At 42.6% G+C, this 16,003-nt stretch overlaps 1 protein-coding gene and 1 pseudogene across 1 annotated transcript; one reads left to right on the top strand and one right to left on the bottom strand.

The window, feature by feature from the left end:
* Positions 1-4,289: 4,289 nt before the first annotated feature.
* Positions 4,290-6,019, top strand: LOC139450290 (aurora kinase C-like; annotated as a pseudogene).
* Positions 6,020-7,686: 1,667 nt separating this feature from the next.
* LOC139450526 (ankyrin repeat and SOCS box protein 13-like) lies at positions 7,687-16,003 on the bottom strand. The gene is made up of 3 exons (XM_071232258.1): positions 15,926-16,003; positions 13,196-13,384; positions 7,687-9,228 (listed from the first exon to the last, which is right to left on the bottom strand). Exons 2-3 carry the CDS (start codon positions 13,379-13,381, stop codon positions 7,894-7,896), a joined length of 1,521 nt encoding a protein of 506 aa, XP_071088359.1. The 5' UTR covers positions 13,382-13,384; positions 15,926-16,003; the 3' UTR covers positions 7,687-7,893.

Genomic DNA, 16,003 nt, shown 5'->3' with positions numbered 1-16,003 from the left:
GGGGCTTGTGATGCATTATTGCGCTGAACGATGTCACTTATTTCCTACTGTTTCGTTTGGGATGTAATTGTTGTTGTCTATATTTATATATATAAGAACTGACCTCAGTATGCTTTGCCTTCATGGAGATAAAAACGTAAAAACCGGTGAGCACGCGGAATACACAGTTTAGCTACGGGTGGCCCAGTCGTTTAAGGCGCCGCGATTCGCTGTGCAGAGTTGCGTCCCTTGGGCACGACAGAAACCTATGATTGTGGGTTCGAATCCCGGTTCGCCCCAATTATGTTTCTAGGTTTGTCCATCACTTGTCACTGTATAAACTTACATGTCAATAAGTATATATATACCTATGTTGTTTAGCCCTATCCATCACTTGCTTGATAAAGGTGTTAGGATCTACACCGAAACGTCGCACTAATTGTAATAAAGAAGTTGTTCATCCATAGAACTCGTCTTACTTCAACAAAGTATATAGTATAGAGCTCCGCGAACGGGTTATCGCTGTGAGGAGCTTGGTTAGAGGCTCCAGAGGATGCTGTACTTGGAGATGAATACAAAAAGACACACAGACGCACGCACGCACGCGCAAGCATACGCATGTCCGTCGTTGTATAAGTGAAATAATCTTGAACGCGAGGTGAACCCCATTTAACCTCTCCTCAACCACCGGTAGGTAAACTTGTTCTGGGTGCACTGGCTGGGACGTCTTGGAAGATGGACACAGACATGTGTTAAAACAAGAAGTAGCCACAAATACCAGACAGAAGCGCAGTTTTAGTGTTTAAGTTCTTTCCACAAAAATCCATTTTAAAGTTGAATGTTATTGTGAGAACTACATGACACTGTAAATGCTCTTATGATAAATGTATTCGTGATGACAGTTTCGGCGCAGAGGTCAAGCATATTAATCTCGTCTGCCCATGAGTGAGTGAGTGAGTTTGGTTTAACCGCTTTTAACAGTATTCCAGTTATATCACGGCGTGTCAGCTTAATGTGGGAGGAAAGCCCGAAGTGATGCAGGCCTCAGACGTTTACCACTTCGGTGAAACCCACGAGCACGGGTATGGTGCTGACAAACCTAGAAACATAATCGGGGCGAACCGGGATTCGAACCCACAATCATAGGTTTCTGGGGTGACCAAGGGACGCAACTCTGCACAGCGAATCGCGGCGCCTTAGACGACTGGGCCACCCGTGCCCCCTCGTCTGCCTATGAAGATCTAATCAAGCAGTAGGCAATTTTAATTAGGATCCAATCAGCTTGTCACAACTGTTTAATCCTTTTAACCCTTATCCTTCCTGTACATCTGGCTTCATTACTTGTGTGCTATTTGTTATTCTTACTGTACATTAGGTTCCATCTAATCGTCTGTGTGCTACTTGTTATCTCGTACCTGTTGTTGGTAACGTTAATCTGCTGACTTATCACAACATGAGGCCTGAGTGGAATTCTGTTTACCTTTCGTTTCATTCACAGTACACTTAGGAGACAAGCCAGGCAGATTGTAAACAAGCCATTCCTCACCACTCGCCGCTTCCCGTAGCCTGCAAGTAGACTCGTTCCGCTATCAATGAATGTTATGTGCGAAAATACGTTAAACCAGTTAAAAGGTGTGTATAACTTCAAGTACTTCAAGTACTCCGGTCAAAGATTCCCTTAGGGATAGGTTTTGATTTTACGTAGATCCAGGGGGGGGGGGGGGGGGGGGGGATATACGTGCATTATTAAGCAACGAGTTGAAAATTCCTTTAAATATGCACGTCAGTCGGAAAATGGCCACAAGAGGGGCACGAGTCGCTCGTCGGCTTTTCCCGGAATAACATGAGTTGGTCACGAATGGGGCACGAGTCGCTATTCGGCTTGTCCCGGAATAACACGAATGACAACAAGCGTGATGATTCACAGACTAGAGTAGTTTCCCTTCGAAAAAGGGCAATAATTCAAGCGGGTGGACTGATGGATTGCAGCGAAAGGCGATCACTCACAAGGCATAGGTCTACTTGTGTTTTAACACATGACTTTGTACAACTGTGTTAGAATTGTTATGTCACTTTCTAAAATATAAGTTTCAGTTTGAATCTGATGTAGTAAAAACATAATCGCACATATCCTGGAAAATTGCAAAGTTTATAATGACTGTTTGTGACGATAGAATTTAAGAACAATATCATAAAGTGGTTAATACTTGTGTATTTGGGGGTGGTAAATATCCTGTATTAGCCAAGGTTCGCTTAATGCAATGTTTATTCCTAAAACAGGATACTAGTTTAAATATGCGAAAACAAAACGAAAACATTCCGTTTCAAAGGCAAATACAGATAATTTGTTCTTTCACTCCGAAATCAAACCTCTCTGTGTGAAGGAGGGGCCACGGGTGGCCCAGTCGTCTAAGGCGCCGCGATGCGCTGTGCAGAGTTGCGTCCCTAGGGCACGACAGAAACCTATGATTGTGGGTTCGAATCCCGGTTCGCCCCGATTATGTTTCTAGGTTTGTCAGCACCGTACCCGTGCTCGTGGGTTTCACCGAAGTGGTAAACGTCTGAGACCTGCATCACTTCGGGCTTTCCTCCCACATTAAGCTGACACGCCGTGATATAACTGAAATGCTGTTAAAAGCGGCGTTAAACCCAACTCACTCACTCACTCACTGTGTGAAGGAAGAGATGCGTCGAGTAGGGTTTGTTGCACAATGCAAAACTGTTTTTCTTCAGTATTTGTTTCAGAAATGTAAGCAGAATACCTTCTCAGGGGACCCGTGAAGATCCGGGGTAGAATAGTTCTTCAGCTAACTATGCTTGCAGTAAAAGGTGACTACGTGGTATGAGGCGACTAACGGGATCGGATGGTCAGGCTCGCTGACTTGGTTGATGCTTGTCTTCGATCCCAATTGCGTGGATCGAGCCTCATGATATTAATCACTGGATTGTCTGGTCCAGACTTGATTATTTACTGACCGCCGTCATTTAGCAGGAATAATGCTGAGTGCGGCGTTAACCAACCAACCAACCTTCTCAGGGCTGAAGTGTGAAGGGCTTACTTCAAGACTTTCTCCATAGCGTTAGAATTTGTTTTACAAATATCAAGCTTTCGTGCCTTTTGTGTTCATATGAAACCGAATGTTCCTATTCCTGTGAATGTAAGCAGTTTACTTCACCTTCGCTTTCCACCGACGCATACGGCCGCACGTGAAGATCGTGTGCCATTATCCTTCTGAAGAGTTCATTACAGTGAAGTGAAGGGAATGTTTCCATGTGTTTTCCAAACATAATTATACTGATGCCGATTTTGAATTTAGTTCTCCGACTGATAGTGTTATTCCTATTGAGTGAAACAGCTGTCTTCTAGATAAATATAGTACTATTAATATTCGCGTTATTCCTATTTAGTGAAACAGCTGTCTTCTAGATAAATATAGTACTATTAATATTCGCGTAATTTTCATAATCAGGAATGCATGTTTGCTTCCTTTAGGAGGTGAACATTAAGGACAACCGCTTGAGGGTGTAAGTTGAACAATACAATGGATTCGTGAGTGTCAGTTAATGTTGTTTGATTCCGAAATCAGCAATATTAAAGCTGTTTGTTTGTTTGTTGTTTAACCACGCTTTAGGCAATATTCCAGCTATATGACGGTGGTCTGTAAATAATCGAGTCTGGACCAGACAATTCAGTGATCGACATCATGAGTATCGACCTACGCAAACGCAAGTGGGATACGATGACACGCATCGACCAGATCAGAGAGCCTGACCACCCAATCCCGTTAGACGCCTCTTACGACAAGCATGGGATGCTGACGACCTTTTTCTATACCTGGATCTTCACGGCTCAGTTGATGACATAATAAAACACGGATCAGTCGGTCACACATTGTAACCATCTGATGTTATATGGAATGGGGGGGGGGGGGGGACTTGGGCCATTCAGGTTTTATACACATGTTCACACACTTTCGTTCTGGATGGCCTAGACAAACATCGGTGTTCTGGATAACACATTGTAAAGAAATACAATTTTTTGGCAAGAATAATTCTATATTTTGAATCGATGACTGAAAAATATTCCCTCTCAAAGGAGATGTTCCATAGATTTTAGCACAAGCGCCCGTGACGACTCGTGTCATTCCGGGTTACGGAAACGGTCGAGTGCTGTCGAAAGAAGAGTTCGCTGATGGTAGATCGTTTTACGTCACAATCGTCTGACGTCATAGAAAGAAGACGTCATAGCAAAAGCCATCGCGCTTCGATACAAGACGTGTTTTCGTGTCCGATGTGATTTCTCCTCAGAAATGGCAAACCCGTGGTTTCATTAGGATCTTTTAAGCACAACAAAAGAACTGGACTTTGGTAAGTTGTTTTTAAACATATCCTTGACAAACTTTTGATAAATCAGTCGTGCAGAAGATGAACAAGGTAAAATTTCGAAAACCCAGTCTTCGGTGAGACGAGCGAATGCTTTGACCACTTTGCTACTCTAGTAAACCAGTAAACGTATTAAGATTCGCTTTGACACTTCCTATGACAGTTTCTCTGATCCCCGTACATTCGAAAGAATCACGAGAACATTTTTTTCATTAATTATGGGTCGATGTGAATCTGTGTCCTTATGTTAAATAGTTAAATGGTATAACAGTGTGGTTTCAAGTATTCTTTTTCAAAGCCGATACACTTCCAAACGACTATATACTCTCTATAAAAGTAAATACATCTCGTCAAGTTTATCAATATTTTAGCCATAGGAACAGCCTATTTTAAAACAGCCCCTTTGTTCAAACGGTTTAGGTAGTTGATCTTCATCGGATAAGGAGTAGGGTTCACCAAATAACTGATGGAAAAAAATATGTTGTTTTGTTGTTCTTTTGTTTGTTTTGTTTTTTTCCTTGGGGGGGGGGGGGGGGGGGGTGTATTCATGTCCACACAAGTAGCAGAACTGCTAACTGTGTTGGTAGAATGTAACCTTAAAACCTTAAGCTTAACTTCGTTGTTGTTGTTTTTAATTTCAGGTTCCCGGTTAAGGTTTACTCCTTGCGACGAGGACCAACATTACGCTGCAGCGGAGTTATGGAGAAGACCCCTTTGTTGCGACAACAGGAGACTCGAAAGCATTGACCGTTTATCTCCATCATCTACCACCCGCGTGGACGTCTCGACTCCATCATCGTGGGCATGTTGGAAGCCACCACAATACGAGCATATATTCCTTGGCCGTACCATCCGTGGGTACACGTTCCAGAGTGTAATAAAGTCAGGAGGAACCGCAACCGTATATAAGGTGGAGAAAAATGGCCGGACATACGCAGCGAAAGTCTCGCTCCCAAATCAACTCCACTCGGATACAATATCCAAGGCATGGGCTACAGAATTTAGCATTATGAGTCAGATGAAGCACAAAAATATCATTGGAGTTTATGACCTGTTTCCCCATCATGGACTCCATGTGATCATAATGGAGTATTTCAATGGCTGCGATTTGGCCGACTTCATTGCCTGGAACAACACATTCCAGAGACAACGAGCTTTGAAAAAGATCGCGAGACAACTTGTAAAAGCCATCAAATACTTCCATAAGCACAACATTGTTCATCGTGATATCAAGCCGGCCAATGTACTGATCGGAAAAAATTTGAAAGTCAAAATAATCGACTTTGGGGGCGCGATGAAGCTGAGACCGGAAGATACATTGCTGGACCGGAAGCCGACTATAAGCACTCCGCAGTACACCCCACCAGAGGTACACGCAAGGGAACGGCGTTCATCAGGCGACATCTGCATGAAAGCATTTGATATGTGGAGCCTTGGAGTGTCCTTATATGAAAGTTTGACAGGAAAGCGGCCCAACTTCTACAACTCCGCAATGAGAACAGACACTGTCATTACTCAGCCCGATTTCAGTGTTTTTGAAAGTCGAGACAGAAGCTTACTTTGTTTGGTTAAGAAATGTCTGGATATGAATCCAGAATCGAGAATCACGGCTAAAACGGCACTAAAAGAAAAATATTTCAGGCGTTTCTTTTTCTAGATTATATTAAATCCTGATATTCTTGATCTTATCATGAAAAGTCCAAAACGGTAAATCATGGACTTTATCGTGCCTTCTGAATGGACCAAATAAAGGCACACATTGAGGGCCATGACAAAAAGGTCCACAGTACCTCATGCTTGTTGTAATAGGCGACTAAAATGGTGGACAGGCTCTGTGATCCGTCTGGTTGTGTTTCATGCAACCCGGATGTTGTGGATGATTGCTCCTGCTTTCAGGCACCACAAAAGTCCATTGCTTTATCAGATAGTTTACCATACTTGACGCTATGGTATAAACAGAATTAGATCATGGCTCAAGTAAAACATCAGCTATGAGTCCGCTTCATGTGAAACCAAAGTGTATATATTCCTCTACAAACCATGTTACAATTGGAAAGTTTTGTGTATAGTTCATTATTTGTAACCAATGGATGAACATGAGTGAGCTTATATATAATCCTGTCTTTCCACAGAAAACTATGTATATATTTGAACTGTTGCCAGATCACGTGTCGATCTCTTTTGTTCATGCTTCATTGTGAGAAGTAAACTATTGAAAGAGATCTGTATCCTGTTTCTTTGTTGTTTATGAACATCATTATAAAAAAAAATAGGTTAATAATATCCTTTTGTAATGACAAGGTATTGATTTTGAATAAATAGTGCTACCACAAAGTAGCTCACCTGGATATGTAGTCAACAGTCTAAAATGTCAAACACATCCACTTCACAGACCTTGTTTTCAGCATTGATATTCAAATAATAAGGTTTGGTATATTTTATACTGACGTTCCAGTTAACCTGTGCACTTAAATTCTCCTTGTGGAAAGTCTTGTCTGAAGTCTTGACACCTGATCCCACATGTAAAAGAGGCCAACTTTTGTTAAAATGCTTGAGATTATTTTAGTCCAACTGATGAAGATGTTGGGTGGTGAACGAACCCCTTACCTTCCACTCTCAGGGCTGAGGCTCTAACACTAGACCACGGAGGCATTCTTATTTAAGAAATAAAGGACAAGTACAATAAAACACAACACGGATAATAAACCACGAGGGGCATCAGTATAATGCACAGCCTCTTTAAGAGTGTTGATAACATGTAGAAGCTTTAACAATGACTCCCTTAATAGAATCCGACCTCAGCAATGTTGGACAAGTCTATTTATGCACAGGTGGACATTTCCCACATATTCTCACGTTGATCACCTGTACCTACTCTCCCAATACTGATTGTCGTATCTCTCCCGCTTTTGGATGCGATCGTTTGGTCTTTGTTTTTATCTGCGTTGCCCATCTACATATATGGGAAACAACAAACTTGATAAGTCGCTCTCAAAAATACCATCCAATATATGACGTCATCAAGTTGCAAACGCATGTTTATACTTCCAGAAATTAGGTCATGATAGGACAATGTTTTATTGCAAAATAAACCACACTTCGCTCTTCATGATTTTCTTTGCAATTTATCACATAGCTATCTTATATTCATGGATAAGATACAGAATAAGCTATGACAAATGACTTACTATCTACCCTTCACAAATGTTCACATAAAGCAAAATCATGATAATTCTCCCATAGCTAGTAGGTTATGTTCTCGCTATCTCCACAAATCTGATTTGACAAATCTTGAATTATTATAAATAAGTTCAAGGTCTTTATTTTGTCACATAAAATTTCAAATATCACAAACCGCCACAACAGAATAGAGACCGTCCAAGTTTCACAATAGCCTTACACAATCAAAGATGTTCGAACTTTCAGCAACAAACCTACGACAAGTACATGTTGCTTTGCAACGTGATACAAAATGGTAAAAACTTCTAAAATCATAACAATTCATGACCACCATCAGCAACCTCGGTGATGTCACACATGCTTCAGAGAGAGTTGGTTCCTGATGGCGGGTGGCACGAAGCCATCCTTCAGCATGTCTGGCAGCGATGTCCCCAGAGCTTGCCGTGCCTTCAAGCAGGACAACTCTTTGAGGCTTTTCAAATTTCTGTTGAAGGAAACAAGCTTCTTCTTCAGGGCTTTGCCTCTGGGGCCTCTGAAATATTGGGGTGGGACATGTTTTTCAATGTTTGGTTCGGCAGAAATGTCATAACCTGCAGCCAGAAGCATGTCAAGCATCTGCGTTCCCACATCAACATCCGGACATGTGATGGCATGGCACAAGGTGGTCAGGTTCTTCTTAAAGGACTTTGTTCTCAAAGGAGCATTCTTCCTGATCAGGTATCTCAGGATGTTGATGTGTCCACCTCTCACTGCAGCTCGCACTTCGTCATAAATCGGGGACGTCCCAGGGCGAGCTCCTGCTCTGTATAATCGCTTCACCATCTTGAAACCACGTAGCACAGCAGCATGAAGGATGGGCCTTCCTTCTAAGTTCTGCTTGTTAAGTGGTGAATCTGCTTCAATAAGACAATTGATGTTTTCTTCTGAGCCACTCATGACTGCTCGGAATATTGGTGTTGCGCCAAACTCATCAACTTGCCCAACATCTGCACCATGAGCAACAAGGAATTTGATGATTGGAGAATAGTCATATGGTTCTCTGGAGGCCAAGTGCAAAGCTGTCATATTTTCATCATCAGATATGTTAATGTCAACACCTAGGTCCAGCATTCTCTTGAGATGGGGCAAGCTGCCTTCTTTTGTTGCTTCAAAGAATGGGTGACAAGATGGATGAAAAGGAAAACCTTGTCCACAGAGGTAGTTAAATATCACAGTGCTCCCAGCTCGAATTGCTATTTTCAGAGGGGAGTCTACTGCACTTCCAATTGCCATTTTCGTACTGGCAGATACTTTTCTTTTCTTGAACCAGTTTATAATTCCATGTCCATCTCGGTTAAATATGAGATCTGTTAAGGCATACCATGCAGTATCCGGTGCCTCACTCTCACGTGAAAAGTCATCAAACAGAGGTAAGTCAAATCCTGTCTGAGTGCCCTGGCTTTGATACTTTTGAAATGTTGAAGATTTGCATACTCTGTACGGTTTAGTCACAGATATCAGACACTTTTCTGACTCCACTATACGTCCACCATATTGTTCATCACTTGCCATGTCTTCATCATCTGGTCCTTGTTGTTCAGCTTTTGGTGCTGCTGCTGCTGAAGTCTTGTGACTTAGGGAATCAATCATCATGGCCTCGTCTCTACTGTGGGCATCACCTGGAGCTACTGAGGACTTGGACAACTCCTGAAACAGATTTCTAAGTTTACAGTTTATAGTGTACAAGTCACTGCATGGTTTGCCTCCTGCATACTTGTAGTACCCAACAAGATGACATGATCATTGCATCTGAAGGTCAAAATCAGGTAACAGTTCATTCCATAGGGCAACAGGTCATTCCATAGGGCAACAGGTCATTCCATAGGGCAACAGGTCATTCCAACATGCTGTGGCCCAGTTTCACAGAACAATCTCCCATCCGAAATCAGAGAACCAGAATATTTCCAGCCCTTAATAAGCCATTAAAGACCTATCCCTTCATTCGCCTATTGTGGTCAGAGTGATTTTGAGAAGTTATAAATATGAAATCGCTCCACAAATTCTTAACTTATTTTAAATGTTTCGATCACAATTAGCAGATCAGCATGGTAATACAGGGCTCCATTTAAGGAACTTGATTTAACCTGCACCAGGCGCATGTTGACAAGAAAAGCTAGTAGCACCAGACTAACACAGGTTGCACCCTGTTCTCAAATATTTATCAAAGTTGACACAGATGCATGAACTAGTCTTAATAAGAAGATGTAAAATACCAGGTCTCTGCGATACAGGGATCAGTGATACTGTATGGTAAAAACAAATCGAGTAAAATCCTGGATAGTTTTTATATTTGTATACTTATTTGTATACTCCTTAATGCATGTACTGCTTGTTCTAGACTGTGTGAAGATCTTTGCTTGAAGAAGTTGTTCCAACCAGCTGAGAGGCCAACCCTATCACACAGCTCCCACGTGACCTTTGGACCGCGCCCACAATCGATGATAGGGGTGGGATGAGGAACGATCTATCGGTCTGCCCTGGGAGCTGGTTCTTGGTAATAAAGTCTCAGCACAGTCTGAATGAAACAGCTCTGGCTGACTATGCTCAAAGTGGACACTCATGACGTCCAGGGCGTGTAGATCACTGACATGGGCGGCTGTAGCAAGCGCCAGGAGGAAGACCGTCTTTTTCATCAGAGGGGCTCGAAAGGTGTGTCTCTCAGCAAGGTGAGAATGATGTTCAAATCCCAACCTGGTGGACGAGATTTTGCCTTCTGGTCTTCAGGCCTGAATGAGAGGAGCAAAGCCTGTAGTTCCAGGATTTTCGTCAAGCGCTGATCTTCGAGAACTGCCAGGACGGAGTTGAGCGCCACAAGATAGGATGTTATGTGCTAACCTTGAGTTGATGCTTGTGGCGAAGGGAGAAACAGGAATTGAGGCAATGCAATGGTGGGGCCTTGCTGTTTTCCCCTGCAAAAGCTCTCGAAGGATAGCCATTTGTCATCGTGGGAGGGCAATGTGCCAGTGGGGGTGACTTTATCATGCTGAGATAGCCCATCCCCCAGGATGTTGCAACAGCCTGGAATGTATTGCACCTGGGATCCAGACGATTCACAAGGTGGAAGGAACGTCTGTTGAATGAGTGAGGGTGAGTGAGTCTTTCCTTGGTTCCAAAGACACCAGACGACGGTTATGTTGTCTGTCGAGATGGAGAGCTGTGTCTGAAGGCCTACTTCCAATGAGCGCTGATCGGCGTTCCACAGCCCAAGGCAACCTGTCCCTCTAGGTGTGCGCCGAGGGTGAAGTCCCTGTGATGAAAGTAGAGTGACTGTGTCCCAATGATTCAGGAGGCAGTCATTGAGAAATGTCACGGACATGGAGGTATGAGGCTATCAGCTTGGTAAGCCATGTGAAGAGAAAATTCCAAATGGGAGGACCACCCATTGGTAATGGACTCCCATGATGATGAAGCAGAGGAATTTCCAATCGTCAGGATGGATTGGGACATGTAGATATGCGTCCTGGATGTAGATATGCATCCTCAATCCTCTGCCTGGATCCGGCATCTCAGGAGCTTGAGCGTGATCACCTTGAAGTAAGGTAGACTTGCCAGGTAGCGTTTGTTGAATTCGGTGAGGTTGTGTATCATCCTGTGTCTGTCAGAGTCAAGGAGAGAAGGAAGATGGGTGAGTAGAAGCCCGGTGTTAAGGCTGGGATGTCTCTACGGTTTCTTTGGGTAGCAATGACAAGATGTTCTGGAGTAGTAACTGTTATTGAGTAGGGGGTAGAAGTCTGCTATGAGGGACGACGCAACAGGCAGGTCATCTTTAAGCGTCAGCCTTTTTGGCCAGCAACGACAAGATGTTCTGGAGTAGTAACTGTTGTTGTGTAGGGGGTAGAAGTCTGCTATGACACAACAGGCGGGTCATCTATAAGCATCAGCTCATACACCTGCTGGATGATTTTGGTGACATAACTTAAGGGTCCCCCAAGATTTGTCCAGAATCGATGCAGACTCCCACCTACTGCATTGTCTCTGCCTTTACCTAACAAAGTTGAGGCAGAGCCCCGCCCCCAGGGCTGGAAAGAGTGGCTGGTAGGATCAATACTGGGAAGGCTTAAAGGAGGCTGGCTGTGTTACCCTAGCTAGGGCCTTTACGGCAGTCTGGACCTGGGCGAAGGCTGAAACTCAGGAGTTAATTTGAGAGACATCTCCTGAAATAGGTCTGTCCCTCTTGAACTCTGAATCCCAATCAGATAAAGCGAGGTAGCCCCGACGCCGCGTGGTTGTAAGTTCAATCAGAGCGGCTTGCATATGAGAGCGCATATGCTCGACCTGTCGTTGAATGGAGGATAAGACAGTGGTGTATTCGGTTTGGATTATCCTTTGACAGGTCTTGGAGAATGGCTCTGGAGGTCGACGCCATAAGGGAGAGTGGCTTGTGAGAGCGACGAATCTGTTTCCACATAGGCAAATTTGTTGTCAGAAACTCGTGTCGAGGTGGGACGGTTGGACCCAGTCATGCGTTGGAGATCCTCGTGGAGCTCATGGGCGCAGACTGCAACCTGGAGGGAGTGGATCAGACAATCTCTCCGTCTGTAGCGTGGAGCTCATGGGCGCAGACTGCAACCTGGAGGGAGTGGATTAGACAATCACTCCGTCTGTAGCGTGGAGCTCTGAAGGACGGTGTCAGTGAGAGATTGCTTAAGTCCTCATCAAGGGCCTGGATCATGTCTTTGATCAAGAGATCCGGTGGGATATCGACATCTTGGCAAAGAGACAAAGTAGCCCTTTTAGTTGGAGATGTCTCGGAAGTGTCGGACATCTTACACCGGAGTTTCCGCGCCTGCTGTGATCTCTGCTTTTGAAATCTGTAGGGGAAAGCTGGAAACAGTCTTTGCATCGAGAAGACTACAGGCATGGAGATGTACAATTTAAGTACAAGGGGTGGGGATCCCACGCCGACATGTTACACCGGCACTTGGAACAGGATGGCATGTTATCTGCAATGAAGCAGTGTAAAATCACAATGCATCCACGTCCGATAATGTATGCTATAATTTGTTTTCCCACTAGGTGGGGTTATGAAACAAACATTACGAAGAACATAAGACAACATACAATGACAAAGCAAGATACATGCAAGGGTACGGCAATGGTAAGGTACCAGGCACGACACCCGAGATTACCATTGTAACGCCAGCAGGTGTCAAATAGTTATGCACAAGTAAAAACATAGAATGTACAAAGATACAAATACAACACAAGCACAAGAAACATTAACTCAAGAAGCATAACACTGAGGGTTTGAACAAGTTTTGTGAGAGATGAAAAAACAGGTCTCCACTCAGCAAGTGACAAGATTAATGTGATGATCTGTGACGTCACTTCCCCTGGTCACATGGGAGCTCGGTGATAGGGTTGGCCTCTCAGTTACTTGGAACAACTTCTTCAAGCAAAGACCTTCACACAGTTCTTTTCACTGTCAAGAACAAGCAGTAACATGCATTAAGGAGTAATGCAGGATTAGTAGAAAATTGACATTTTTGGGTGATCAAAACATGTACACAGATACAGTGGATTGTAAAGAAAGGCTTATGTAGATATCCACAAATTGCCTGTAAAAACTTCTTATCTGCTTATCTGAACACAACTATTGTGCACTGTCATGTACCTCCTGCTGCTGTTCCTCATCAGTGTCGCAGTAATTACTCTCCGACTCCTCATCCTGGAATGAAGCGTAGGAGTAGAAATCATTATCCCATTCTCCTCCATCTTCTGGACCACAATCTGCTTCTGTATCAGATTCATCTTCCTCCCCAGAAGTCCCGGAATCACTCTCGTCCCAACAAGTCGACATGGCCTGGTTGTACAGAAGGAGCACACGAACTTAACATAGTGTGAGTTGGTTTTTATGCCGCTTTTAACAGTATTCCAGTTACATATCAGGGCGTGTCAGCTTAATGTGTGAGGAAAGCCCCAGGTGATGCAGGTCTCAGACGTAAACCACTTTGGTGAAACCCACGAGCATGGGTATGGTGCTGACAAACCTAGAAACATAATTGGGGCGAACCGGGATTCGAACCCACAATCATAGGTTTCTGGCGTGCCCAAGGGACGCAACTCTGCACAGAGAATCGCAGCGCCTTAGACGACTGGGCCACCCGTGCCCCAACTTAACATAGCAACTTGGCAGATTTTAATACTTTAGGCTTTACTTAATCACAAAAGCTTGACCAAAATTGAGATTGAAAAACAGAAATATTGCAAAACAGGCAAAATTATCCTCTAAATGAAAACTCCTCCACTGCGGGGAATCCCCTTCCTGGATGTCTAAACGGGTTCTCAGTGTTCTTACTTACTTATATTGGATATTTTACGTGCCCTTTCCGACTGCAGCATATTTCGCACACGGGCCCGGCCAAGCCATTTAATGTGTTTCCGAAAAGGGGAAAAAGTTGTTTGGCAATCTAGTAGGGGTGTTTTAGTGGTTACTTATATAGAATTTTGGAAATTTTGAGATATGGAAAAAATGCCAAGAGGGTTTGGGGGGCGAACTAAGGGACCTGATTTGATTAGATTTGACCATTTGATTACCGTGTCCACAACTAATATCACCTTCGTAACAATACGGAAGATGCCTTCACTTGTTTACAGGTATGTATTGTGTGGAACAGGGCTGAGGGCAGCGGGTGTTTTGTTACCTGAACAGGATGTTAGTAATAAAACTCTAATTAACAATCTTTAAGTGTTATCCAAATTATTCACAATGTCAAGATCAAGGGTTGTTTCACACATTCAACAATGAATGCAATGTTATTTTTGTAGGATTATTAAACAGAAATAGCAGAAACAGTGTATGGATAATGGTTAAGAATCACAAAATAGATAAACGCATCAAACGTGACAGCCGATTAAAAAAGCTGTCAACACTGCGCCGGTAGCTTGCATAAACAGGTTTGTTGTGGGAGTACGCACTTGTGTGTTATATGTCTCTTAATTATGGGCAATTAAGTTCCAGAAAAATATATTTGTCGTATACAAACATTTCAGGCTGTCAGCATAAACCACGAAATTTACAGTCATTCAAATGTTCAATGTTTTTTTCACCAAAATAACATTCTTATAAGAGGCCTCTGTTTCTAATTTTGAGAATGCCCTGGGCGCTTATTACATCGAATACAGTATATCTAAAAAAATAATGTCAGAATAAAAAAAATATAAAATTAAGTGTAACTTTAATTTTAAAATAAAACCAACATTTAAAATTAGTTGTTTATTCTGAACATTTTTTATCTTCACTTATTTGTAAAGGCACGGGTGTATGTACTAACTTCAGATCAGTGGGAAAGGCCAGTCAAAGATGTCTGTGTGCTGCACATGTATCTCTAATTTTATTACATTAAAGTCCATGGTAGTATGGGAACTACTTGCTTAGATTTGAATGTTTGAATGCTTTTAATTGTCACAGGAAATAACACAAAGGCTGAACAATAAAATGAGTTTGCATTATTTCATTGATGTGATATGATAGCCCAGCCTGACAGAATGCCTCACTGTTTTCTGGCATAGAAAATACAGTGGCAGTATACCATTTTCCATGCTATCTTCCATCAAGACAATTCATCTTTTAGTTGAAGACTCAACAAATGTTGACATTCTACACTAATAATCACTACAACATATGTGCAAGTTAAAAATATTCAGTTGTAAACAACCATTTTTGAATGAAGTTGCAACAGGATAATGCTTTAGCTTGGCTCCGTCTCAACATGTCACAACTATAGTCTATAGATCTAGTTGTCGCAGCGATGTTGATCCAGTAACTATCCTAATGTTTACAAGCATATCAAAGAGGGAAAGACAGTTTATACCAATAGTCATGTTTTGGATTTTTGTTATGTAAAATGAATGAATGTTGGAAATATAAAATGAATGGATTCTGGAAACGTTATAGTGCTATAAAAAAATTGCTATGAAAGTATATGAGAATTTAGTGCTGAATTGCTGAATAAATTATTAGAAACAAAATAATTGGGGAGGGGGGTGTTACGATCTACACCGGTTAAAGAAAAATCCTGTTTCGGACATCTTGCAAGGATAGAAAAATATATGCAGTCTACGAGTCATCCAAATTTGGGTAAGAGTCAGCCGAATAAAGTACGAATGGCCCAAAACAGGTATAAATCTGACGAGAATTTTAGGAAAGAGTTAGCCATTTTCGTAGGGTACGAATCTCCGTGCATACGGATCGTCTCGTGTGTTCAGATGATCGTGACATGGGTGACATCGTACACACTCGGTGACATATGCTGCCACACGCAGCAAATAATGGGTACCAGTCATGATTAACCAGAAAACAAGTCCAATACGACCCAATGTCATTATTCTCTTTCTTGCATACCTTCTAAATAGTCAAAGCCTTCTTACATAGTGGCATCAGCATGTATCAATCTGGAACGATCTTCTCAAATAGTTCCCG

Source organism: Haliotis cracherodii, unplaced genomic scaffold, assembly GCF_022045235.1.
Source record: "Haliotis cracherodii isolate W230 unplaced genomic scaffold, xgHalCrac1.p SCAF_8, whole genome shotgun sequence".
NCBI classification, from domain to species: Eukaryota; Metazoa; Mollusca; class Gastropoda; order Lepetellida; family Haliotidae; genus Haliotis; species Haliotis cracherodii.
Note: the sequence above shows the minus strand (reverse complement) of the source record. Positions and strands in the feature narration are given on the sequence as shown.